This window comes from Phodopus roborovskii, unplaced genomic scaffold, assembly GCF_943737965.1.
Source record: "Phodopus roborovskii unplaced genomic scaffold, PHOROB, whole genome shotgun sequence".
NCBI lineage: Eukaryota > Metazoa > Chordata > Mammalia > Rodentia > Cricetidae > Phodopus > Phodopus roborovskii.
The window spans coordinates 9,513,298-9,540,852 of NW_026126407.1; the positions used below are offsets into that span (position 1 = coordinate 9,513,298).

Below are 27,555 nucleotides of genomic sequence, written 5' to 3' on the forward strand. Positions count from 1 at the left end.
TAGATAATAATAATAAAGGAGGCAACATTTCTGGATCGAGGAGACAGTTTTAGCTGATCTGGGTAGGAGCAGCTTCTGGCGGAAGCAGGTTTCAGGTCATAAACACCCACACCTGGACCGCAGAAGACAGCTTTGCCATTTCGCTAAGCATCACCTTAGGGTATATGTGGGTGTTTTGCCATTTCCCCATAGGTCTAAGGTAGTCCGTTGATATGACTGTCCCCTGTGAGCAGCACAAATGCATCCAGGACTTCACTCTCTCAGGGTTTTCTCCACTCTAGCATAGGGGCTCTCATCCTTCCTAATGGTGTGACCCTTTAATACAGTTCCTCATGTTAATTTGTAAGGCTTCCAAAGTAGACTCTGATTGCCCTGTGGAAACATTAAGCTCTCTTAACTCTTTTAATGCCCTCAACTTTTAATGCCCCATGTAAAATCAATGGGTATAGTTTAGAGGCAGTTTCATCGTTTGATGCTTCTGCTCAACAGAGGATTACAAATCAATGATTTTGTTAGTGAGATGTTTGGTTTGCTTGTGTTTTGGTGTTTTGTGGAGTTGAAAGCTTTTGCTGGATGGTTTCTAGTTGCATCTGCTGCCTTACTGACAAATTCTAGCCTTAATGTCTTCTTCCTTCTTTTTTTTTCCTGTTTTACTTCAGATACAGCTTTAAGTGACTCTTTACTCTGCAACGGCTCCAGAGTGTTTGATATTAAATTACATAGAGACCAAATTTTTAACGGTAAGGGCTCTCCTTTCTGATGAGCTCTTCTGAAAGCTCTCATAACTTGCTTCCATATCTTCAGTTTCAATTGAACATGAGGAGTTTCCTGAAACCAATGGGAATGACATTTAATTAATACCAAAAGTTCTGTATAAAGTAAGAGCAAATACTATTGGTTGCTGAATGGAGGCCACAGCATCTTGTTAAACACTCAGCATTTACTCATGGTCTCCAAACATATGTGAGGGATGAATCAGAATGGAAACCTCAGACACAACACTAAGACAACACAGGGATGGAATAAGGACCAGGGCATCTAGATGCAGAAAACAGATTAAACACTCTTTAAAGCACTTGAGTTATAACAGAATGGTTGACTTGCATTATACATCCCAGAGAGATAGCTTTGAGTGCATGCCCAAAGTTCAGTAAAGGGTTTTGAGTGAGCACACAATGATAAATAAAACCAAGATTAAATAAAAATTCCCATGGGCTGAAGAAATGGCTCACTGGTAAAGAGCAACACTTGTTGCTCTTGCAGAGGAGCTGGGTTCAGTTCTTGGTACCCACATGGTAGTTCCCAAACACCCATAACCACCATTCCAGGGGACCTTTGTTCCAGAAGACCTCTCTTCTGACACTGGGGTCATTAGGCATATATAGAGCACATACATACATGCACGCAAAATACTCATATACATAACACACACGAAAAAGTAAACCAAAAAGATCTAGTGTTAAGTGCTCTGAGGGGAAGAGGGTGGGGCCCAGGGCCACATAGAAAATGAAAATAGAAAATAAAAAATAAAAAAAAAAAAAGTAAAAAAAAAAAAAAAAAAAAAAGAGGGCCTGAAGAAGGCAGTTGCAGACTTGAGAGAATGGTGACAGATCACAGGAATACAGAGTCCAGATCTTGATATAACCATGTTATTCTTCAGTTCACCTCCAGGTTGCTTAACACCTAACACAAAGTAAATGCTGTGGTAATAGTTGGTATCTGTATGGTTTAGAGTATACTGATGGTTTCCATATTTAGTAGAAGAGAAGCAGCGGTCCCAAGCTTAAACACTGTATGTCAGCAACACAGTAGCATTTGGATGGGTGGTGAGAGCTGATTGTCGGGAATCTGGCCTCAGTCATGTGTTGTGTGATGTCTAACAAGCAGCCTGTGGTGTATGGGTAAGAGTTCTTCAAAGAAGGTGAGGATGAGGGGCTGGCAGAAGAGAAGAGAGGAAGGAGTCACCGACGTCTTTGCATCCTCCTGTCTTGGCACTCCAAATAGGACAGCACACCAGAACCAACCATAGCACTACTGAGGGCAGGATGGATGAATGAATGAATGAATGAATGAATGAATGAACGAACGAACGAACGAACCAATGAACTCCTTCCTCACAATTGGCAGGGTTATATCCCCTCTTCTTTCCCCATCTCCCTCCATAAAATGGCACTGGCTGGGTATTCCTCACGTGGGCAGCAGCAGCTGCTGGCACCTGGAGCTGAGACCGTCGACCGATGGCTGCTGCTCACGCGCGTCCGCTGGAGGGCGAAAGTCGTTCGGACTGCGAGGACAGTGACCGCCTACCTTAGCGGTCCCTGTAGAGCGCCCAGGGTGTGCTGGGTGGGAAAGGGCACGAGGAGGGAAATGGGTTCTATGTCCAGAGTAGGGCTAACGCAAGGGGGAAGCCAGAGGGTCCTGGGGGTGAGGGAACTGCGGTGGCGCAGGGCTCAGCCACCGCCTCTAAGAGACACCCTTCAGTGATCGGGATGAGAAGGAGAGAGCTTTGGAGAGAGAAGCCTGAGAAACCTACAGGCCGGTGGAGCTTTTCATCTGGGACCCTTCGGAGCCCAGGAGAAAGCAGGTGTGGGTACAGAAAGGGACCTCACGTTTAAGCTGGCAGAATGACCTGCACACCCTACGTAGTGCTGGCGTCCGGAGCATCGCCAAAGGGCTTGGCGAGCAGTGAGGTGCCAGGGTCCAGTCCCTCCTCAGAGGGCTAGTGCCAAACACTGGAATCTGCAGACGTCTCTCTCCACCGCGGGGTGGCAGAGTCCCGGGACAGACGTGCCCCACAGACCCCGAGGGGTGGCTCCACCCGGGGACCGCAGGGAGGCCTCGCCATGGGGGGCGGAGTTGTAGCCGCCCCCAATCCGGTGGGATCGCGCGGTCCCCTTTTAAGCTCGCGGAGCTTGTAGCTGCTTCTCAATCTTCTCTCCCGCCAGTCTGCCTCCTTTCCGCGCGATGGCCTCGGCGAAGACTTATTTGACCAAGTTCAAGTCCTTCGTGATTTTGTTCTTCTGCCCGATCCTGCTGCTTCCACTCATCATTGTGATGCCTGACAAGGTCAGTTGCGTGTCTGTGCAGCCCGGAGGAACCCGGGTGCCCAGTGCAATAACGGGCACGGAACCCGGGAATGCTGAGCTGGAACGTGCGGATTCCCCCGCGGGGACAAACTCCCTGGGGTGTGTGCTCAGATGCTCCAGGCACCAGATGGGAGGTGACCTGCAAAGAATCCCAGGGTCGCGGAGACCTTAAAATGAACACGTCCTAGACTGCACCGATTTCAGGGCTCAAGAACCTTTCAGGCAAACACGGAGACCTGGACGTTAGGACAGATCTGAACCACTCAGAGGCAGCCACAGGCTTAGCCTCTGACTCAAAATCTTCCCCCAGAATGCACAACCAGCGCTATCCCAGCTCAAAGATGCTGCAGGGGGCAGCAGGGATTCTGAGGGCTGGGCTTTCCCCGCTGTGTCCCTCCCCCCCTTCTCTAGGGAATAGACATTCCCCAGCTGTAGATGCCTTCAGTCAAGGACCTACAGGAAAAGAGCACCACCTGTGTGGATCTCTGTCTCTGCCACATTATGGCCCTGACTTTGAGGCTCAGTTTCCCCACCCATGATCTATATTTCTTTCCAGCTCTGAAACCAAAGAAGTCACTCGAAATCCAAATCCTGCAGCCTGAAAGGCCAGTCGGGTTTGATCTACACTGCCCACTGTCTGCTGTGGCAGGAGGCGGGACACGTTCCCAGAGCTTACGCCTTGGGTGGCATGGCACTGGGTTGCAGGGAAGCTATGTCGGATGCCCTGGCCTCCTAATGCTCCTGGGAGGAAGGGAGAGAATGAATGGCCTTGGCTGCAGGGCAGAGGAGGGGGCGGGAGCCCTGGCTCGGCTCTCTTAGGCTGTGCGCAGCCAGTTTGGCGAGGCCAGGGCTCTTTGAAGCCTTTTGTGGCTGCTGGCTGCTCCTTCCTCCATTCCCTCTTTCAGCCCTTTCACTCTAAGCCCAGACAGGAAACCTTGCTCTATCCTGCTTCCCCTTCGCAGGCAGGTTTGAGAAACAGTGCGACTCTTCAGGGAATGTTCTGAGAGGAGAGGAGTGGGCCTTTATTCACTTTACATTGTGACTTTCACCAAGACCCTGTGCTCTCTGGATCTGGGTGCTTTAGTCGGATTCAGACCCTGTAAAACTTTGAGAGTAAAGGGGGGTCATTCTGGTTCCTAGGATGGGGAAGGGAATATGCTGAGCAGAGGTCCCACATGGGCCAAGGATAGCAGGTCAACTGTGATGGCTTTTCAGTTGCCACACTGTTAGTGAGCATCCACAGAGGTTTAGGACCGTTCTTGTCTGTGGGAGGCAGCCAGGCTAGAAAGCTGTGATTTTTAGCTCTGCTGGGGGGTGGGGGGGTGGTGTTCCTTGGAATAATTATAGTCGTTTGGTTGACCTTCCTGGTAGAGGACAATATAACTAGGACCCCTCTTTATTCCTGGCACATGTGTACAAGGGGGAGGGGGAGGAGAGAGAATAAATAATAGTGAACCAGGTTCCCAGCTGGGGTGTATGTGTATATACCCTAGGAATGAAGATTGGGGGGCTGGGAGGCCATACTGAAGGGTCTTCTAAGAGCTCTCTCCCTGTGCCTGACTTCTTTCCAACTGGATTAGGTACTGGGAGCCTGGGCCCCGGCTTCCTGTTTTCTTCCTTTTTGCCACTGTTTTGATCATCATCAAAGAGCACCCTACCTGCACTCACCATGCCACCTTCACTGTGCAAGAAAACCTGGAGATATACAACACTCACAGTAGGGAAAGTCAGCGGACCCTGGGGCCAGCCTGAGCACCATTGTCCCAACCAGATGATGGCTCCCAGAACACGCTGCCTTCTGTGGCTCATGGTCCCTCTCCAGGCCCCTTTCTTCCTTCTCTTCCACCTCCTCTCTGATCCACTTTTCCTATCCTTCCTCCAAGTCCGCCTCTGCTTTTAAAACTCATTTTAATAAAACTGGTGACAAGTTTAATCACTTATTTTGCTAAACTTGTGTGAAATTCTTATTTTCACAAGTATAAAGTATCAAGTATAAAGTGGAATAAGATACCCTCATTGCCTTATTATTAATGTCTGGATGGACAGCTTGCCAAACACCAGTCAACTGAGCTCTTGTCTTACACACACACACACACACACACACACACACACACACACGCACACAAACACGCACAGTACGGTACTTCAGTTTCATTATGCAATGTGTAATGAGCCCTGTAAGGGCATTTTATTCAACACTGGACTACAATTATGGCTCAATCAGATTATAGCACTAATGATGTCATAGCTACATTACTTTGCCTTAGATGACAATAAAGATGTCACATAAGGGCACATGGAGTGGAGCATGCCCCTTGCTGACTGATGTGTGAGAGCTATCAGATGAACACTCAGCCCTGCCTGATTCCACTGTGCATGGGTGCCTCCGGACTCCCTCTGTGAGCTAGGCTCTGTGCTGAGTGTGGCTTTTAAACCCCAGAACCTACTTCCTCCCAGCTTCTGCTGGTTTTCCAGACACCTTCTCAGTTGCAGGGAAGTGCAGTGCATTTACTTAGAATTAATCATTGTCTCCAAGGTTGCCACTTCCTCCTTAGACGTTTGTGTGTGCGCATGCGTGCGTATGCATGTACGTGTATGCATGTGTGTGTGCACATGTGTATGTGTGCTTGTGCATTTGGAGGTCAGAGATCGCATCAGATGTTTCCTCAGCTGCCGTCCATTTTGTTTCTTGAGACAGGAGCCTCAGTGGCCTGGATCTGGCCATACAGGCTGGGCTGGCCTGTCTCTACATTCTTAGTGCCGATACATGCGTGTGACACACTTGGTGTTTTCATTTGCTCTAGGGATCATGTTCAGGTCTCCATGCTTACATGCTTCCTGTCTGAGCTCTCTCTCCTGAAACCCACCCCCAGACTTTTCCAACATCCCTTTCCTACTCTGTACTCTTTTCGGACACAGTGAGAGTCTAGATTAGGGAGGGTTGAGTGTGTTGATTGATTATTCAAGGCTGAGACATCTCCTGAAATTCCTGCTAATGGGTGGAGATGAGGCCATTAGCTTTTTGTTCTATCCCCTTGGAGGGTCAGTGAAAGTTATAGGACATCTATAGTCAGAGTTCAGAAAATAAAGACTACTAAGGAGTTTCTGGCTGTCATACATTCTGTAATTTACAGATAAGGTTGGGAAATGAGCCAAAAGAGGAACCAAGATTGGGCAGAGAGGAGGAGACTTGTGAATGACATTGTTTAGAATTGCTATACCACGACAACATCGGCTGGTTTTCAGCGTTATTACTTAAAATTTCTCTACAATATACCTTTTCATTACCCATGCCCAGAAGGAACCTTCTCTAGCACCCATCCCCAGAGCTCACCCTTGGCTTTCAACCAGTATCCATACAATAGGAGGGGAAGGGAAGGCTCCCCTTCACTCTCTGGCCATAGACTGACAAATGAGGTGAGATCTATAGATTCATTACTCACAGGAAATGAGTCCCTCCCCACAAGCTTGTGGTGACTCCAAAGCTCACATACCCAAAGGGGAGGGGAACCATGGGACTGTAGGAGATTTTAGGCGACTACTAAATGATTTTTAGGGTAATTCAGTTAGTTTAAAGGATCAAATAGTTGCCAAGGACAAAGTCCATTGGGTCCTACAGAATAGACAATGAAATCGTGCCTGAAATGGAAGGCAATGGAATGTCACAAGTGTTTGCAAGGTGTGTTGACAGACTTTACATTCTTGGCTTTTATGTGATTAGTAGCTTTTTGTTGTTATTGTTTAGAGTCTTGCCTTATAGTCCAAGCTGTCCTGAAGTTCACTATATAGGCCAAGCTGACCTCAGCTTTGCAAAGGTCCTCCTACCTCAGCCTCTAAATGCTGGAATTACAGATGTGCATCACCATGCCCTGCTCAAACTTTATCTTCCTTACTGCCTTGGGAGTTTAGTTAATGAAGACCCAGAGAAGGAATCAGGGACTATTGTTTCTTATTGGTAGGACCCGACTTAAGCAGACACACAAGGTTGATGCTAAATATCCTACCGTTTAGAGAACAGTCCCCACAACAAGGACCTGTCTCCATCCCAGATGTCAGTGCGGGGGATTGGAAAACAGCTTTAGTCAATAGGGAGGTGTCCTGGGCTGTTTATGGGGTACAATCTCTCTTTGAAAATAATTGTTTATTGTGGTGCTAGGACTACACAGCAGGAAAGAGGGAGGAGGCAGGGAAAGGTTGGGCTTGGAGACAACCTGACTCTGTCTGTCCTGAACCTTGGAGAGCCACACTGCTCAGGAGCAGGGCATAGGCTCCTCCACCACACATGCAGCTGGGATGCAGAAGTGAAGCTGTCCAGTCCTCAAAACTGTTTCTTCAGTTTGTCAGGTGTGCCTATGTCATCATCCTCATGGCCATCTACTGGTGCACGGATGTCATCCCAGTGGCTGTCACCTCCCTCTTGCCTGTCTTGCTCTTCCCACTTTTGAAGATACTGGACTCCAAGCAGGTGAGTAAGCTGAACAAGGGCTACAGGCTTCTGGCCGACCCATGTATTCTCTTTTCTGAGCTCCTCTGAGCTTCCAAGGCCTAGGATAGCTTCGGAAGTTCAGTAGTAGATCCCTCAAGGACAAGTATAGAGACAGATCACTCCAAGCTACCTTTGAAATCGGTATCTGGCTTGCTTAGCTGTCTAAGGGACTTGGGTAGCAGCTTTGGACCTAAGTAGTATGTGATTGGGGATTGCCCTGATGGGGCACCCCTGCCACCCTGCAGGTGTGTGTCCAGTACATGAAGGACACCAATATGCTGTTCCTGGGCAGCCTCATTGTGGCTGTGGCTGTGGAGCGCTGGAAACTGCACAAGAGAATTGCCCTGAGAATGCTGCTCTACGTGGGGACCAAGCCATCCAGGTAAGTATACTTTCTTTCTCTGGCTACATGGCTCTACAGGGGCCTCTGGAGAACAGAGTGTGACAGAGTAGGACATCCAAGAGGAAGGTAAAGGGCTGAGCTCTGGGTAGGGCAGGATGATTCTGCTTAGAACTTTGGGATTCAGGAGAGGAGAGGCTCTGCGTAACAGTGGGAATCTTCTATATCTACATGGAAAGCTAATCTACTTTCATGTGGGGCTGCTCTGCCACACCCTGGGTCTTGCTAAGGTGAACTTTTCTGCTAAATGGGAGTCTCTTAGAAGCACAGCTGAGTTTGAGGCCTCTTTCTGGCCCGACAGCCAGCAGTATAGACATCAGCAATGTTTGTGAGGAGTGGCAGAGAATCATGTCTGTGACCAAATTTCTAAAAGGAACAACTTAAAGGAAGAAAGATTTATTTCAGCTTACAGCTTTGGATGGTGGCCAGTCTGTGGTTGTTAGGTTTTACATACATACCCGAGCAGAATATCATGGTGATGGAAGTAAGTGTGTGGTAGCAGAAATTCACCTAAATCAGACAGGAGGCAAGAGAGGGAGCCAGGAGCCACAGGTCATGGCAAGATACACTGCCAAGGACAAGCCCCAAGGACATACTTCTTCCAATTAGACCTCACCTCTTTTATTTTATTTTATTGTTTGAGAACTTCATATGTGCATATAGTGTTTTTTTTTAATCAAATGCACCTCATCCTTCCCACCCCCAATTCTTTCGCTGTCCTCTCTCTATATGCCCTGTGGTATTGTGGTGACACAAATGATATGGGAGTAACCAACCACTTTCTGATTGGACTTAAGGACTTCTCCAAAAGATGGAGTTCATGTCTGTACCACTAACTGGGCTCCAACCATGTGGCTGGGTAGGTCATAGGCTCCACTTCTTATGTCTTACCATATCCCAGTAAATTGCCATCCCATTGTAAATCCTTTGAGGGTTTTATCTATCCACTGTGCTGGATATGCTGGAGGTCTGTCCTTCACAGCCTCACTCGGAAGTGAATTCCTTAATCCAGTCAAGTTGACAATGGCAGTAAACTGTCACAGAGCAGGGAGAAGGGAAGGGAAGAAGGGCAAGGGGGAGAAGAGAACCACTCAAACTGCTACCCCATGTTGGAACACCGGTCTTGAGATGACAGGAAGGGTGGCTCCAGCTCCTGGTTGTGCCCTGGGATGTGGTGGGTAGGGCACCAGGGACTCCAGCTTTCCTCTCTGCTCCTCCTCTGCAGGCTGATGCTGGGTTTTATGTTAGTCACGGCCTTCCTGTCCATGTGGATCAGCAATACTGCCACCACAGCCATGATGATACCCATTGTGGAGGCCATGCTGGAGCAAATGGTAGCCACAAATGTATCTGTGGATACCTGCCAGGGGACACTGGAGCTGTCAGACAAGAACAAGGCCGGCGAGTTTCCAGGTACACACTTGCTTAGTTATCGCAGCCATGGCTTTCCCTGCAGTTTAAGGAATTGCAGAGAAAAATCAATTCCTTAAACATACATAGAGTGGGGGAAAAACAGGGAAACAGTTTTGTTATTAGTGTTTGGGTTTTGGTTATCACATAAAAGAAAGATCCTTTACTCAAGCTTAGAACATTGCATTATTTAGCCAGAGATCATCACTAGTCCCATGATAAAAAGCACTGAGTGTTCATTTGATAATTCATTTATGTATCTTTGAGCAGCTTATGGATGCTCCTCACCCTTGCTATTCTTATTTTCTTTGGGGCTGTCTTCTAGGCTCTTCTTGAGCAGGCCACCCCTTGCTCCACTCCCACAGGTCTTAGGGTTTGCTTCCTACTAGGCTCAGGACTTAGAAGATGCAGGATAGGTTGGGTCTGCTTCACCTTCCGCCTGTTCCCTATTCTTCCTCAGGACTCTGCATGGGAAGAACTCAGCAACTGTGGCTACTGCCTGGTTTCTAGGTCCTGGGTGAGGTTCTGGCAACATGGAAGTGAGCATGCACACTCTGACCACTGACTCTTGTGGAGCCCTTGTGGAGCTCTTAGGGATGACCTAAGTGGGCATGCTCACCAAATCATTTGCTTCAGGAGAAGCCTTAGGCAGACTGGACAGCATGGCAGCTCAGAGAGGGAGGACCTCACTAGGAGGAGAGGCATCTGGGTAGACTTGAGACATCCTTGGATGCAGGGAGTGGCTTGAGCGACAAACAAGAAGGAACCAGGAAATAGGAACATATGCCTTAAGTTTCTGGGCTTGGCGGGTACGTGGAGGATACTTAGGGAAGCCATGTGAAAGGATTGTGGGAAGGCAGATGGGGCCTGGCTGAGGTTTGGAGCTGAAGCTGAGGAATGTATGTGCACTGGGCAAGGTGTGTGCCTGACTTCATGTTAGTAGAAGAATACAGAGCTCTGAATGGCTGGGTGGCCCTCACAACTGACATGGCTAACAGCCCCATGTCCACCCTAGGAAACCAGGTGATATTTGAAGACCTCACTGTGAAGAAGCAAGACGATGAAGATACAAAGAACATGTACAAGGCTATGAACCTATGTGTGTGCTATGCAGCCAGCATTGGGGGTACGGCCACCTTGACCGGGACGGGACCCAACGTGGTGCTCCTGGGCCAGATGCAGGAGTGAGTCATGACTGTGCCTTCAGAAGACATCACCATGGGTTTCTAGGGTTAGAGGTGCAGACTCAATTCTCTTTTCCTCTTGTCTTGGCCCTGGAGCCATCAGTCTAGTAGGGTGGGAAGATGAACCCATATAGTCTCTGTGACCTAGCATTCCTGCACCCATTAAGAGTCCTCCCAGCACCTGGAGTGCTGGAGTTCAGAGACAAGGCTTCTTTCTGCCATGGGGCAAGTCCAACTTCTTTCAGTGGCTCAGGGCTTCTATCTCAGACAGGGAATGAGGCCTGGACTCTGTGCTAACATCATAGAATATGGCAGTGGGTTGAATTCATGGAAAATGGACATCTCTAAAAAAGCCCTTCCTAGCTCACTAACATTGCTTGATAATGGTTGGGGTCCTTTTATCTTCAAGGTCTACAGATGGCACAGAGAGTTGGGGTTGGGTCACCTATTGACTTGCGGTCTCCTCCACTATAGTTCTATTAATCAAGTGTTCCCCTGAAGCCTTGGGTGCACTACAAGGGCAACCAAGACATGTCCATCTTTGACTGCAAAGGATCATAGGCTGTGAGGATCCCATGTGTGGGCTCTGTCTTGTGCTGGGTGGGCTTGGAATATCATGGAGGGGAGAGAAGTCTAGGTCCCACCATAGGCTTTTCATGGTTTGCTGGGGTATCAGCTACAGGGATATACAGGCAGCCTGGCAAAGAAGTATGTTAATTGAAGTATGTATAAATTATAATGGCAAGAAACAAAAAGAAAGTGGTGCCTCTTTCGTGTAGACAAGAGCTCTGGACGGGGTGGACAGGGCAGTTGACACTGGAACTGAGGGGTATGAAGGAGAGAGTGGCAGACAGGGAAGCAGCTGGTCAAAACTTGAGATTCAGTGACTAGGATCTTTTGATCCTGAAAGGATCACAACCCTAGGATTTCCCCTTAAACTCTACTGGAAAACAAAACAAAACAAAACAAAACAAAACAAAACAAAACAAAAAAAAAACAAAACAGCCTGCCTGGCTGAATGGGGTAAGTTCTGTGTGGGATTTGATGTCCTTGAGCTAAACAGAGCTAGGGAGGCAAAGCCTAGGTTGGGAAAATGGCAGGGCTTGGAGAATATCTTCTAGTCCACAGAGAAGTCCCCTGCAGAAACACACAGAGTGAGGTTTCAAAGGCATCCATGCACAACCTTAAGCTGCCGTCCAGATTGTGTGCATGTGTGGCAAAGGTGTGGTTTTCCAGAGGCCTGGGTTGTACTTCCATGATTCAGCAGGGTCTGTGTCCACAGAAGTATCCCTAGTCTTATTTCTTGATGAGGCCATGTTCTAGGGCCACCAACAATGATGAACCCTGGTGTCTGGACCCCAAGCTTATGTGGTCTGCTGTCAGACCTCTTCATCTCTCTGGGTTCAGCTGGCTGGTCTGCTCCCCACAGCTCAGCATGGCAGCGGAGGTACAGACAAGCCTTTCTCCTTTCAGACTATTTCCTGACAGTCAAGACATCATGAATTTTGCATCTTGGTTTGGATTTGCGTTCCCCAACATGCTGATTATGCTGGTGCTGTCCTGGCTGTGGCTCCAGTGCTTTTACATGAGATCCAAGTAAGTGTGGGCTGCTCTCAGGCTAGCACCTGATGGCGCCAGACCCCTGCAGCAAGCCCTCAGCTCTGGGCCAGTCTACAGAGTTCTTCCATTAGGTCCAGTTTCTGACCTGCTGGCTTGTTCTCCCATTTTCATCATGCCCAGAGGCTTGCTGTACCTTTGTGTGTGTTGTCCCTTCAGCTTAGACGGAGACTTCCTTCCTTCCCAGCACTGAAGGCCAGCTCAAGGGCTGCCCCTTTCCCAGCTGTCCCTCCCCTCCACTCTACCTTAGAATTACTCATGTTTTGAGCCATCACTGGGTGTATCACAGGGCTATGCTGTGATACCTGTCCTCATGCTCCAATGCCACGCCTTCCCCTTGGCTGGGTACCAGGGCCCCTCTGACTACTACATGTCCCTTGGCTCAGGGAGGAAGAACAGGTGTGACATTTATCTGGGTTAAGGTAATTGAAAGAGAAGGCTGTCTGCACATGCCATGCCAACACAGTTGGACATATTACCACTCAGTCACACGGGTCTAGTAGGCCAGGTCACAGCAATCCTTTTTATACAGTCTGGGTTAGTCTAAGCTCAGAGCTTCACTGAATGCCTGTGGTGTTCCCAGCAATGTGCCAGGCCTGGAAAGTTTACCTTCCTATTCCCAGTACACTGTCAATTTCACCCAGAGTCACCTTTGATGCAACCAGACTTTGGACAGAAACTGACAGTGTGGGCCTGACAAATAGCTTCCCTGCTCCACCCCGAGACAGGGTTTCTCTGTGTAGCCATGTCCATCCTGGAGATCTGCCTGTCTCTGTATCCCCTGGCACCTGGCTAGGTTGCTGTTTTAAAGGACATAAATTTACCAGCGGCACAAAGGTGACCATGCCACACTAGGAGTTAGGAACCACCAGGGAGCTTGAACCCAGAAAAAGATGGGTATTTCTGACTCCAGGGAAGAAACCTGGCAGAAAGGACTTCATGTGGGGGGGGGGAAAGTGGGGCATTTAAAAAATCCATTTTCTCCTGAAAGAGGAACCATTTTCATAAAATTACATTTTAAAGTTGCTACATTTATTCCGAGCAATTACAACAGTGCTTACTAACACCAGGCAGTGTTCCCCTCTGGCCACCCACCTGCCCTGTGTCCAGACTCTCCGCCACTCCCCCCCACCCCCGCAAGGGGAAGCTCTCTCCACTCAGCTTCTTGAATATGCTCCAGGACTTAAGTCCTGTTGTCCACTCATATCCATCCAGTGCACGATCAGCAGATGGTCCCTTGAACCTGCTGCCACTTGACATCTATGTAGCCTCACGAGGGAATAGGAATTAAAGGGATTATACCAGGTGTGGTGTTACAAGCCTGTAATCCAAGTCTTCAGGAGCCTGAGGTAGGAGAATCGTGAGTTCCAGACTAGCCTGGGCTACATAGTTAGACCTTGTCTCAAAGATCAAAAACAAAAACAACAACAACAAAAACAGGCCCAGCCACAGCACAGGGGTTCAGTGGGTAAAGGTACTTGCTGCCAAGCCTGATTAATGATCTGAGTTCTATTCCTCAATACCCACATGGTGGGAGAGAACTGATCCTGCAAGCTATCCTCTGTTCTCCATACTTGCACTGTAGCATGTGCACATGCACACACACATGCACGCACGCACACACGCACGCACGCACGCACACTGGCATACACAAATAAATGTAATAAACAAAACCCCAAGGGCTAAGGGTGCAGCCCAGTAGTAGGGCACTTCCATGGTACAAGGCTCTGGACTCCCATCATTGCATGTCAGACACTATTTTAAGCACTCTACATTTATGAATTAATCTTCACGATAACCTGTGAAGTAAGTGCTGGTATAGTTATTGCCAATATACAGATACAACAACTGGACAGGTTATATGACCTGGGCGACATTGTACCACATGGAAGTGGTAGGCCTGGGATTAGAGTCCAGTCAGTCTGCTCCAGAGCCCTGCCAAGGGTTGCTGTCCTGTGTAAGAAGGACTACCTATGGCCTTAGGTTTCCCTAAAACCCTAAGTTCAAGTATACAGAGGGAGCTGGTTGGGCAGCAACACTATGAGAGCACCATCAGCCTCCCAGCTAGCAGCTGATAGGGACACAAGGGCCCTGAAAGCTAGCTGACCACCCAGCTATGGTTCTACCCAGTCCTGTACAGCTTCTGCTGCTCTTGTGGGCCACGAGAAGCCTGAACAGCATCTGCCATGAATACATCAGGACTTTCCGGGTGCAGGCAGTGGAGAAGCAGGGCCATCTTCTACTCTAGTCCCCCTTGACACCAAGTGCAGCATGGCTCACAGTCTAATTAATTTCCATTCCAGATCCGCAAGGTAGAGAACAAACAGCTCAGCAGAAATAGGAGCTGGTCTCTGTCTTAGGCCATGCCCCACCACATACCAGAACCTGTTGATCTCCCCAAGCATCTGTGGCTTCCTGGACCAGGTCTGGTGAAGCCAAGAATCACATTTCCCATCCACAGAAGGTGCCTCTACCGTTCCTTGTGTCTTGACCATTCTTAAGATTCTCATCTGAAGATGGGTAGCAGTACCAAGGTCTTGCAGGCAGAAACCCGTTTTTGCCTGAGTTTATAGGCAGTCACAGACCTTCACCCAGGACCACTGGGAATGACGCTGGCATACTACAGCTGTCTTGCACTCATGCATCCCAACCAGTCTTAGCTGAAAGTGGGACGAGTGTTTTCTGGGAGCTCTTCCCTTCTGGCTCCATGGCAAGCCATGTGTGGACCCAGCGGTCAGTCACACTCTCTGTGCCCCTGCAGCATACCCAGTTCACTGTGATCCACCATACTGGAGGCCATTATTCTGCAGAAGGACACTGTGGTCCCTAACCCAACTCGAGGATGTCCACAGGTTCTGGATGAAATGAGCCTAGAGGAGCGGGTGCTCAGTTAAACTCAACAAGGGTCAGGAGGTTTAGTGTCACCACTGTGGGGGCCAGCATCAGAAGACTGAACATTGCACAAAGCCCCAGAGTCTGTGAATCAGGAACTTTTCACCAGCACCAGCTAGGCCCAGGCTTCTCACTGCCTGCCTCATGCTAGGCAACTAAAAACACCAAGGCCACCCCTTCTCCTGGAATGCAGGGATCCCCAGAATAGCCCTGAATTCTCTAGGATGGCAGGAAGTGGCGGGTCCGTGCTTGGAAGAGCATAGACTCTGGAGACAGTGATGACAGGGAGGTCCCTGCCATTGCCACACCTGAGGGTCTTATGAGGGGGGCCTTCCCCAGTTCAGCGTGGAGGTCCCAGCTGCCTCAAGTTTTAATGACCTAGTGTCCTTGGGGGCACCCATGCCGCTGTCACTGCCATTGCTCTTCAAGGTGGTTCACATCTAGCGCGGCTGTGGGAACCAGACACTTTCTGTCAGCCCAGCCCTCCTGTGGATTTTGTGCTGGGCCCTAAAAAGGGTCCTAAGGGGGAGAGCTCCCCAGGGACAATGGCCTTGCTCCACTGCTTTGAGGCCAACAGGTGGACATATGTGAGACATATCCTCTGGGAAGACTTAAGGCCTGCATTTTAGTCATTACTGGCCCCAGTTAACCACTCCTCACAGCCCAGTCACCTTTCTCCCTAAATCCCGCTCCTTCCTGCCATTTCAAGCCAACACCACCCCAAGGGAGGCCGTGTAAGCCACCTGGGCAGGCCCATCCCAAACAGCGCCTAGCCCAGCTTCCTTCCTGTCTCAGCCATAGCTTCTGCCTACCCTAGGCCTCCTGAGTCCTTAATCCTACACTTCTAGGTCCTGGGAATTCAAGAGCCCCAGCCCCTGTCTGGCTAGTTCTGCCTGGTCCCTCTTTCTCCTTTCTCCTACCCTCTGGAATCATTAGTGATGGGGGCCAGATCCCAGCACTGTGGAAGGCAGCTCCATGCTATGATGGGAAGAGGAAAGCTTGGGGATCATGTGAGTCCAGATCCTGTAGGCTCTAGAACTTCCCATAGCCTTCTTCCTGGGGACCCTGGAGCACAGTCTTCCTTTTGCTAATGGCTACACCAGCTCTGCTGATGAACATGAGTAACATGTTCTATCCTCCCACTCACCCTTCTAACCTCCCCTTTCTGTCTACTGCAGTCCCTGTGACCAGGCTGAGATGGAGGCACACCCCCTTTGTACCACCTCACCCCAGCTTTGGAGGTGTTCTTGGGGTTGCCTCTCAGCAGTCTCTCCCTAAGATGATCTGGGGAGGGAGGAGGGGAGGAGTGGGGAAGCAGATGAAAATCAGAGGAGGAAAGAGGGAGGGCTGGACCCATACAGGGCCCAGAGCAGCCAGGACAGCAGCATGGTATATGTGGCCAAACATTCTGCTGTGAGTTCGTCAGACTCTATCCCAGCGGTCCCAGAGTTATTCCATCTGCCCTACTACCTTCTCATCCATACACGGTCTAGATTAAAAAAATCCTGCATCTGCTGCGGGCTGAAGAAGAGGAACAACGAGAAGGTTAGCTACAAGTTGCTGCAGGAGGAGTACAAGAAGCTGGGGCCCTTGACCTACGCCGAATGCAATGTGCTCTTCTGCTTTGTCCTGCTTATCATCCTATGGTTCTCCCGAGACCCGGGCTTCATGCCTGGCTGGCTGTCCATTGCCTGGGTCGATGGAAAAACCAAGTAAGTAGATACGGAGGAAGGCCTTAGATAGGATAATGCTGTCTAGATGCCATTGTTTCTTGGGCCCCGGGTTCTGGAGCTGGGCTTTAGAGGAACATTCTGTAGGCTTCATTCTTTTCCTATCCGTCTTGATGATGAAACTGCAGATGCATTTGTCTCTGTGGCTCCCTCATGTCCCACAGAAGGCTGAACCAAAAATGCTTGGTGAGCAGGGTGTCCAGACCCCTGGTACAGTTTATTGGGCTGGAATAGGTCCCTTAGAGCTGTGGTTTCTGCCATCTTCTTTTCCTATTTTTTTTCAGAACCTATCTAAGATGCATCAAGGTTACTTGGAAGCGTAGTGGGTGAGAGTACACGTGGGTTCTCCCCGGCTTTGATAGGGCAGCGTACAAGAAAGGTTGAGGAATGACTTCTAGCAAAGACATGAGTGAGGAGGCTGCCTGCAGCTATCTACTGCATCTTGGTTACTCTGCTTAGTAGCAGAGTTTGTGAGGTCCAGTGAATCCAGAAGTCTAAGACTCCTGGTTAAAAAAATCACAGAGTTCACCCACGGAGCAGTGTAGGCTGATGGGGGGAGGGACAGTGAGAGTTGGTGTGGGGGCGATCACCCAAAGTTGGTGACCAAGAATTTCAGGGAGCTGGTTGTAGCAAGACTCAGCCTCCCACCCACTCCTAACTTTGATTTGGGGGCATCTGGTTTTCATATCTAACAGAGCCCGTTTCCCCCCTGAAGGAGCATTTAGGCATGGAACTGTGGGTCGGGGCAAATTTGTTGTATGACTATCACTGAGTTCCTGTGTGTGCTTCCCCACATAGTTATATCACTGATGCCACAGTGGCCATCTTTGTGGCCATCTTGCTTTTCATTATACCTTCACAGAAGCCCAAGTTCAACTTCAGCAGCCAGACTGAGGAAGGTAAGGCTTTTCATGGCTTTACAGCCATCATGATTGGATCCCGGTGGGGTGGTCCTTGTGCCTAGAGGGCAGAGAATTCTGTCCTACTGAACGTGACTGGCTACATTACAAAAGCTAGGGGAATGGAGATTCTTTTTAAAGATATGTAGATTTTCCTTTTGTATTTCAACACTTGAAACCTTACTTATACATCACAGCAGGCAGAGAAAGTGTTTCAAATTCTCCATAACTGTGTCAATAATTTTTTTCCTTCTTGTTTTTGTGGTATGCATATGTACTATAAAATTGTCATCTAAGCACACACAGCTCGAACTCTGCCTCTTCATTGTTTTTATTGGCTCAGAATTCTTCAATACTTTATTGTATAGAAGGATCCTGTAGCCATCTTGCTACAGAGTATTTGGGCATGTTTTTTTTCTTTAAAAAATTTTTAATTTATCTCCCCCTCATGCGTGCGTGTGTGACAGAGAGAGAGAGAGGAGAGAGGGAGAGAGAGAGAGAGAGAGAGAGAGAGAGAGAGAGAGAGAGAGAGAGAGAGAGAGCCAGGGTGCATGTGTGGAGATCAGAGGACAGCTCTTGGGAGTTGTCTCAGACTTGGTGAGATGTACCTTTGTTCTCCCTAAGCCATCTCAAAAGCCCTGAACTTTTTATTATAAGTCAAATATTGTGGATACAGCTTTTTCTTTGTAGGTGTTTCTTTAGGTAAAATTCCTAGCAGTGTTACTGTCATGGTAAAAGAACAGAGATGGCCTTAAATGCTTAATAGTTTTTAAGAATAAATGACCAGATAGCTTTTTGAAAAGGTGTTTCTGTCTTACGATGCCCTCAGCCAAGAATATAACCAAATCCTCCCCAGGCAAGAGGTTATCGCAAGGTTTTTTTGTTTTGTTTTTTGTTTTTGTTTTGTTTGTTTGGGTTTTTTTGTTTGTTTGTTTTGCTAATTTGCAGGTGTGCACTGGTACCTCATTATCTTTATTGGCTTATTTCTTCTGATTACATCTCTTGCTTTCTAATGCATGCATGTACAAGTGTGTGTGTTCTTTTTCTCCACAGAAAGGAAAACTCCATTCTATCCCCCAGCACTGTTGGATTGGAAGTTCACCCAAGATAAAGTTCCCTGGAGCATAGTGCTGCTCCTGGGGGGAGGCTTTGCTATGGCAAAAGGATGTGAGGTACTTGTCCAGCTCTAGGTGCCCCTTGAGTTCTACTAAGAGGTGGCAAATGTCACCTTCCATCCCTGGGCTGACTGTTTCCACCACAGAACTGCATATTCTTTAAGCATGGGACTCTGTGTTGTCATCCCGAACAGTGTCCTGAGGCAGGAAACTGGGATGCACCAGAGGCTGAGGATGCTGTAGGCTCAATGAATCCTAGGGAAGTCTCTTTTGACTCTTTCTGAGTATTCTCACCATGTCCTTTGGATCCTCCACTTGCTGAATTCCTTGTTGATGTGGTTTCAGGATTTAAAAACTTTTCTCTAGCTAAGTGCTCAGCAGCATAGGAGAAGATCAGGTTTTAAGGGAAAGTGCAATTTAACTGTCTCCTGAGCAGAAGAGGCTGAGCTAGCTTGGGGCTGCTATCACTCATCCATCTATCCCATCCCCCCTCTCTTTCTGGCTCCCTCTCGTTCCTCTGTCTCTCTGTCTCTGTCTCTCTCCCTCCTTTCCTCCCTCCCTCTCTCTGTCTCCCTTTCTGTCCCTTCCCTTCTACCCATCCCATCCCACTCATTCCCCCTTCCTTTCTCCTTTCCTTCCTCACCATCCATTCTATCTATGTATACACCCTATTCGACACATATATCCATCTTTCCATCTATCTAGGAATGTAACATAACAGATAGACTTGGTCTGTATTGTGTTAACTGTCTGCTTAGCATCTAGGGCAAAGCCTGGTACACAGTATACACATGCATGCTATTTCATTAGTGCTGGGGACCAAGCCCATACAAAAGACTGTACCACTGACCCATCTCCATAGCCCAATATATAGATTATATATTTAAATAAGTTCGTACATGTTTCAGATGAACAAATCCACCAGTCTAGTTACCTCTGTCTCCACCATTCCTCTACCCACCAATTTGTTTCTCCACTTGGCATTTTCTTTTACTTATCAAACATTCCTAATGATAGACCAGGCATAGATGTTAAAGAAGACACTGAGACATAGTATCTGTTTCTGAAGGCTTCCAGGTCTAGAGACTCTGAGTGCATCTATAAGTGTCTTTTGGGAAGATGTGGCATAAGATCAAAGAGGTACCTGGTTGTGGCAGTGAGGTTGGAGAGGCAGGCAGAAGCCAGCATTCTAAGGGTCTGGTTTCAGGATAGCAGGTGTGGCCCTGATTCTGAAAGCAAAGAGAAACGGCCAGGAATGACTTGGTTAGATGAACACTTGAGAAAAGTCATCCCGAGTCTGGAGTGGCAGTCTGAGACCAGCAGGGCGAGAGAAGAACTAGTAGGCTCTCTGTAGTCTTTCTCTAACTTCTCTCAACTTGGCCACTTTCTCCTTAACAGTTGCCACCATGTCGGTCTCCAGGGTACCTCCTTTTCCAGCCTCCCTTCTTCCATTGTCCTTCATCTCTTCCTTCTTCCATTGTCCCCTCCTCACCTCCTCTGCTGGCCCTTCTTGAGTCCTCCCATAAACGTGATCATGTCCAAGGCTCTGCCAGTGGCCTCTTATCTGCTTTTTGCTCTTGTCATCCTATCCCAGAGCTCTAAGGCTAAATCCTCAATGACCCAGGTCATTCTCCAAAGTCTCAAGACTGGAAGACTAAGGGAAGAAGGTGGATAAGTGTCATCTAGGGTGACTTGTGATGGCTGGGTACCAGGAATCAGCAGGTCATGAGCCCTCCACTATGACTCCCATGGGCAGTGGCAGGTAGATCCAGTCACGACCTAGGGATCTCAGAGAAGCAGATTCCAGACTGAAGAAGAGGAACCTAGATTGTGCCATGTTGAGCCTGATGTGCTCACAGGACATTTGGACAGAAACTTCCAGATAACATCTGATGTTTGAATCTAGTTATAGATCAGCTAAGCCACAAGCAAACTTGTAGGAACCAAAAGATAGAGGAGGATGAATATTGTAGCAATGGATCAGATGAAATGTGTGCAAGAGAGAGAGAGAGAATTAGAAATGGGGTGGACTGAGCTCCATGGATCCTGGAGGAATTGTAAACCAAGAGCCCTGAAATGATGGTGAAATGATGGTCTTATGTGCTTCCCAGGAGTCTGGGCTCTCTGAGTGGATGGCGAGACAGATGGAGCCCTTGAGCTCAGTGAAACCTGCCGTCATTACCTTGATCCTGTCCTGTCTTGTTGCTATAACCACAGAGTGCACAAGTAATGTGGCTACTACCACCCTGTTCCTGCCTATCTTTGCCTCCATGGTAAGTAACTGTGCTGGAGAAGGGAAGGACATTTCATGGGAAATTGTGACCCTGTGGCCATTTCCTGAGTTAGTAAAATTAGGATCCAAAGCCTCACCAGGCTTGGAGAGCCAGATATGGCCCTGGCTCTATGTGGTCTTGTGTGCACTTGATGAGGCTGCTCCTAAAACCCTCTCTCACTGCTTTGCCCACTCTTCCCTGTATTTCTTTACCACTGCCCAAAGCGTCAAATGTGCACCAGGTGCTCAAACTTTATTGCATCAGTGAGCTAGATGGTTTGGGAGATGGAGGCAGGATGGTCTTAAGTTCAAGGTGACTCCATAAGATCCTGTCTCAAAAAAAAAAAAAAAAAAAAAAAAAAAAAAAAAAGACTAGGGACTAGGGACATAGTTCAGTAGTATAGCACTTGTCTGGCACCTGCAAGGTCCTGGATTCAATCCCCAGTTACACACACACACACACACACACACCACCACCACCACCACCACCACCAGCAGCAGCAGCAGCCACACAACTATTACATGAATCTAACTACCTGGATTATTTTTCAAGATGATAAGAAGAGGGCATATATCACAGGAAGAAGCCCAGGGGATGTGAGACTTGAGAGGATTGGAGGAGAGGGCATGCCTGAAGACTGGGATTTGAGACAGAGAATGGAGGTGATAAAGGAAGGGCTGATGAATGCAGATTCCAGGGCAAGCACAGCTGTGAGCTATGAACCTGTAGGCAAATGGGCTGTCATCTGTTCTTATGTTCCCTCTGCCATTCATTAAAAGTAGTATTGACTTCATGGAATTCAGGAAAAACCAGATGACCTAGGTCCCATCCTAGAGGTGTGCTGAGAGTCCCCAAACCATACATGAACCACAGAGAACCGGAATGAGGGAATCACCAAAGCGACCCTGGTAGGGGAACAGGAAAGGCTGTGGTTAGTCTGAGAGACAGACTGATTCACAGAAGCTCTGAACCCAGTCACAAAGGTGGTAAATGCCCATTCCAGCAGCCTGAAGCATACAGTTCAAAAAAGCAAATCTAAATGGTTTTTCCTTGTATTCCTAGAGAAGACAGAAGTGTTTGGAATAGCAAGGGAGATATCTCCTTCACTTAAGCAGGCTGCCCAGACAAGGGCGTAAGGAAGCAGAGAAGGAAAGTGGGGAGGAGGAGGAAGAGGAGAAGGAAATGCTGGGGGGGGGGCTGGAGAGAAGGGGAGGAGGAAGAAGACAGGCTGGGGAGGACAGGGAGGAAAGGGCAAGGAGGGTCTGTGGTGCTGGGCACGCAGTGGGGATGCTTCTCTCTTAAGCAATGACTCTGGCTTGTCATCTCCTGTGAGCCCTGTGAGCACTAATAGCCCCACCTAGGCAAACACAGGCTTTAACCCGAGGAGGTAAATGGGCCCTTTAAAAATAAGCGCTTATATGGGGCTGGAAGGACAGATCAGTGGTTAAGAGCATTGGTTGTTCTTTCAGAGGTCCCTGGTTCAGTTCCCAGTACCCACATGGAGGCTTACAACCACCTGTACTCCAGTCCCGGGGGATCCAACACCTTCTTCTGGCATCCTTGGGCACAGCACATACATGATGCACATTCAGGCAAACATTCGTATACATAAAGTAAAAATAAATAAAATCTCAAAAGAAAAAAAAAATGGATAGACTCTTCTAGAGCCAAAATTTCAGAGTAAATTGCCCAGAATGCTCGTTATAGCCCTTCATGTTCCTGCCTGATCATCCACATGTGGAAAGCAAAAAGCGGTGGGCATTGAACTCAGTGGGACTATTTGCACACACCATCGTGATGATGCTGGCCATTGAGTCCGTTTCCTGTGTTGATGTTAACCATTACAGTTAAATCTCTGTAGATGTGTTTGCCCATGCAAATATACATGATAAGGAGTCCCTTTGATAGCTGTTAAGGTTATGTAATTCATGTATTCACTAAATATATGGTGAATGCCAACTCTGTGCTAGTAGACGTACAATTTTAAAATGTAAAATGACAACAGGTGGGTACTGGGTTCCCAACACAAAGCGATCCCATGGAAGCATTTGCAGGTAAGAGGGACCGAATCCAGTTCAGACTGCCGCTGTCTGTGACAAGACAGGCAGATGGTTCACAGAACATTTTAAGATTCAGTGCAGTCTAGAGGAGGTCCAGTATGGCCTCTGGCCCACAGCAAGTGCCGCCCCCCCCCCATAAAACATATGAACTAATTTGAGGGGTTCCAAAAAAAGCCTCCAGGGGAGGTGGCCTCTGAGCTCAGCCTTTTGTGGTCAGTAGTTATCATGTAGAGAAGTATAAAGTTCAGAGGGACTAACCAGACACAGCTGTAAAGGTTGGAATGGAACCCAAGACTCGGGAAATGCTTCTGAAGTATGGCCTGGAGCTCCTGTGTGTTCTGTCCTGTGAGTTGCAGTGTTGTGTGTCTCTCCAGTCTCGCTCCATCGGCATCCATCCACTGTACGTCATGATTCCCTGTACCATGAGTGCATCACTTGCCTTCATGTTGCCTGTGGCCACCCCGCCTAATGCCATCGTGTTTGCCTATGGACACCTCAAAATTGTTGATATGGTAATAGCTCCTTTTACTTGTTCCTGCTGGATGTTATTGGTATAAAGGATGTCCCATTTATGAATGATGTATAGATTTCAAAAGGATGGCATTTGGGGCTGGGGAGATGGCTCACTTGCTGTGAAAACATGAGGGCCCGAGTTTGGATTCTCAGCACCCACACAAAAAGCCAGGCATGGTGCTGCATGCCTGTAACCCCAGGGCTAGGGTAGTGAAAACAGAAGGATCTCAGTGACTCCTTGGCTAGCCAGTATAGCCAAATCAGTGAACTTCAGGCTCAGTTTCATGAAGCAGAGGGCTGGAGAGATGGCTCAGTGGTTAAGAGCACTCACTGTCCTTACAGAGGACCCAGGTCCAGTTCCCAACACCCACATAGTGGTTTACAATTATCTATAGCTCTTCAAGCACCAGGCACGCACATTGTGTACACACACACACACACACACACACACACACACACACACGCATGCACGCACGCGCATGTGCATGCGTGCATGCACGTATGCACAGGGAACGCACTCAGACACATAAAATATATCTAAAAATATTTAAAGGTAGAGAATTATGGAGGAAGACACTCAACACCAGCATGAGCGAGCACATCTGCACACACACAAGGAAAGAACATGGAAAAAATAATAGAAGGCCCTCATGTGACCTGAGAGTACCACAGAAAACTTAGACCTGCATTTGGCATTTTGATTTATGGTGCAGCCTTTCTTACTTATTGAAATGATCTTGTATTTCATATGAGTTTTGTCCCCATGGAAGGTACTATCTGGAGAAACCTTTGTGTGTCCCAGGAAGTCCTTGCTGAATGCTTGGAAGGGATGGAGTGGGACCCTCATATGACATCAGAATTCACAACTAGCAAGAACCCTGAGGACATTCAGGAGGGAGACCGTAGTCAGAGAGGCCTGTGGGGTGTCTGAAGAAGGGACGCGTGGATGACATGCCCATTTGCTTGGGAGTCAGTGATGCCTTGGAAGCAAACAGTTACAGGCAGAACTTTGCAAGCCAGGTTTAGCTTTCTCACCTCTAGTGGGGGGAAGAGTAACTCTGTGGCTCTGGGCTAAGGATAAGAGAGTAGGTGAACTGGGGAGTCAGATTGGTCCTTACCTTGGGCACTCTGGGGCTCCTCTTGAGTTTTCTTTAAAGAAATGGATCCCAGAAACCACACGATGCAAATTTGATCCGAGCCCCAGCAAAAAGTTTGTGCCAGTGCATTGAAGTGATGGCCCATGACAGTTAGGAAGGCATGTAGCCTGGGTGGCAGAAAGAGCCGGAGAGTCACAGGATTGGTGGGTGTCTCACAACACCTGTCCGAAGTAATTTTCCAATGCCATAACTGGTGTAGAGAACCTACCTGAGCCAACTCCTTCCCATGAATTCCTCCAGCAACAATGACACTTGAATTGCTTTGGCTGGGGATGAGGGGGGCCCTGAATACAGGAACACAAGGCCCAGACAAGACCTGTGTTGCTCACTGATCCTGTTTTTATTCTGTAGGTAAAAGCAGGATTCATGATGAACTTCATTGGAATTGTATGTGTGTTTCTGTCAGTCAACACCTGGGGACGGTCCATATTTAACTTGGATGTTTTCCCTGACTGGGCTAATTTAACAAGTATTAACACTTAGGAAGAGCCCCAAGAGCACAAGCATTGGCACCCCCTACCCTTTTGAGGACTATGGACCTTCTGGCACACCTTGCATAGAACACTGGTGCTCGGACCCCAGTGTGATCCAATGATGCCAACACCCCAAGAAGACCTAGCCAACTAGCCACTTCTTTCTCCAGGATCAGATTCCTAGATGGTAATAGGTGACTGGAAGATAGGCTCAGAAGAGAAGCAAGTCCCTTTGAGAGGCTGCAAAGCCCATCTTTCCTGGGACCCTGCCATGCCCTCTGGGCCAGGCAGGAAACAGGGACCAGGACTCAAGATCCTGTACCATGTGGCTTTGAGAGACTACTTACTGGTCCCATGCTGGGCTCTGGTTCTCACATGCTTGTTCTCATGGTGTCTACATGGAGATCAGATCACTGGGATGAGAGCCCAGCCCCCATGCTTCTTCTGGATGCCCCAGGTCATCTCTGTCACTCTGAAGGGACTTCCTATCCAGGACTGAACTCTGATCTTTAACAGCTTCCCACTGCCAGAGTGAGAGCGGAACTCAAGGCCTCCTGAAGACCTGGACCCTACATGGTGCCATCACCAAAGGCTGAGCCACCTGAGGTGCTGACATCATGACATGTCTGCTCACCCTTGGCTGACCTGTCCCCTACTTGCCTTGTTTCATGTTAATTAACAATTCAAGCCCCTTTCCCACCTCCCACTGACTCCTAGATCCCTTTATTTTCTTGGACAGAAGCTGCTCAGCCCCCTGGCCAAGGCTCCTGAGAAAAACCCCTGTTTGATTTTTCGGGGAATCCTCTTCCTGCCAGCCACGTACAGCTGGGATCATACTCCAAGGATGGACAATGGTGTCTCTTTGGGGGTTGGTATCAAAGTGGGTTACCTAAGTCTCCCCTTGGCTAGACCTGGAGCAGATTCAGCAGCTCATCTCCAAGGACTGGGCCACTGCTGTTAGTCTGTCCTGCTGGAGTCTGAGCTCCTGCTGGAGTCTGAGCTCCTCTGGGAAGGCCTTTCCCTTGCTGAGTGTGCATTGTGGCCAGGCCTGGTGGCACCAGAGAGTGGTTGAGACTAAGTGGTTTGTTGGTCCCTGAGCAGACAGGCCCTGCTAGTGTAAATTGACTGACCTGACAGTATGGGGAATTACACCCGAATGTCCATGGGAACCCATAGGACACTTGGAATGAAAAGGAGATAGGACAGGAAACTCTCCTTTGTCCCTCTGTGACACTCTCTTCCCTGCTGAAAAGAAGCTCTGGTGGGTAGATAAGGTCCACGGATGTCATTTTTCTGGGCAGAAAGACAGTATGGGGACCCAAGGAATCCCCATCAAAGGCCAAGTATGTGCCTGCTTCTTTGAGAGGGACAACTCCTGACCACACTGTTGAAGGCTTACTCTTGTCAAATACTCTGTCTGCTATGGAAAGTTCCAGTGCGCTGACTGGTCTGTGATTTTGTGCCTTGTGGAGGAGACAGGGGGAGGTAGATGAATAAACAGTTACTCCTTGTCCACCTCCTGGGTGCTTGGCCTTCCTGGACCTGGTGAATCTGCCAGTTATCATATTCCATGTTTGCGGCTACCCCGTGAGACAGCAGACATTAGGATTCTCTCTTGTTCTAGAAGAAAAACAAGGCTTAGAGTAGCCAAGGGACAAGTTCTAAGTCCAGCTAGTGACAGTTTTGGTTTCAATAAAGATAGGCCTCTTGCTGTAAACCCCTTTCTCCTTCCTCTAGATTATGAGAGCCAGCCTGCCCTAAGGCCCTGCTTACCCAGGAAAGATCCCTAAACATGAGGCCTTCCAGTTGCCCCCTCTGAGATGGGCTCAGGATGGTGCTGAAGCAGAGAGACTCCTTAAGAGTCTCCTTAAGACTCTCCCTGAGGAGTGTGATAGAGATAGTGACCATAATGTCACATTGATGGCCTCTCCTTACCCAACTCTCTGATCTCCACAGTCCCATTGTGACTGAAGTCCTCAACTGCTGCTGGGTCTAGAGCCAGCACTGTGGCTGAGCCAGAGCAGGTCACCATGAATGACCAAGGACTGATCTGTATAGAATGGGCATGTGCTTGATGCAGTGGGAATGATCAGGGCAGAAAAGCATCCCAAGAGGGTACTTAAAGATAAGTAGCGTGGCCAATGGGGAGGAGAGGACTTGGTAGGGTGAGTGCAGGACTCCAGTCCTACATGCTATCAGGAGAGCAGGACCCATAGTAGAAGAGGATGACCTAAGGCTCTGGCCGAGTGACATTTCTTAC

The 27,555-nt window shown here is 48.5% G+C and overlaps 1 protein-coding gene across 1 annotated transcript; it reads left to right on the plus strand.

Annotated features, from left to right (window-relative positions):
• Nucleotides 1-2,274: 2,274 nt before the first annotated feature.
• Nucleotides 2,275-25,999, plus strand: Slc13a5 (solute carrier family 13 member 5). Its single transcript, XM_051180080.1, has 13 exons — nucleotides 2,275-2,584; nucleotides 2,946-3,066; nucleotides 7,423-7,551; nucleotides 7,818-7,954; nucleotides 9,198-9,385; nucleotides 10,398-10,566; nucleotides 12,040-12,162; nucleotides 16,569-16,787; nucleotides 17,604-17,704; nucleotides 18,758-18,876; nucleotides 20,931-21,092; nucleotides 23,527-23,664; nucleotides 25,174-25,999. Exons 1-13 carry the CDS (start codon nucleotides 2,490-2,492, stop codon nucleotides 25,303-25,305), a joined length of 1,833 nt encoding a protein of 610 aa, XP_051036037.1. The 5' UTR covers nucleotides 2,275-2,489; the 3' UTR covers nucleotides 25,306-25,999.
• The last annotated feature ends 1,556 nt before the right edge of the window (nucleotides 26,000-27,555 follow it).

Bases quoted from the DNA above. Each gene is read 5' to 3' on its own strand.
- Slc13a5 (XM_051180080.1), top strand. From the start codon at position 2,490: ATGAGAAGGAGAGAGCTTTGGAGAGAGAAGCCTGAGAAACCTACAGGC. The intron at 9,386-10,397 runs GTACACACTTGC...TGTCCACCCTAG, and splicing joins CAAGGCCGGCGAGTTTCCAG to GAAACCAGGTGATATTTGAA. The intron at 21,093-23,526 runs GTAAGTAACTGT...GTGTCTCTCCAG, and splicing joins TGCCTATCTTTGCCTCCATG to TCTCGCTCCATCGGCATCCA.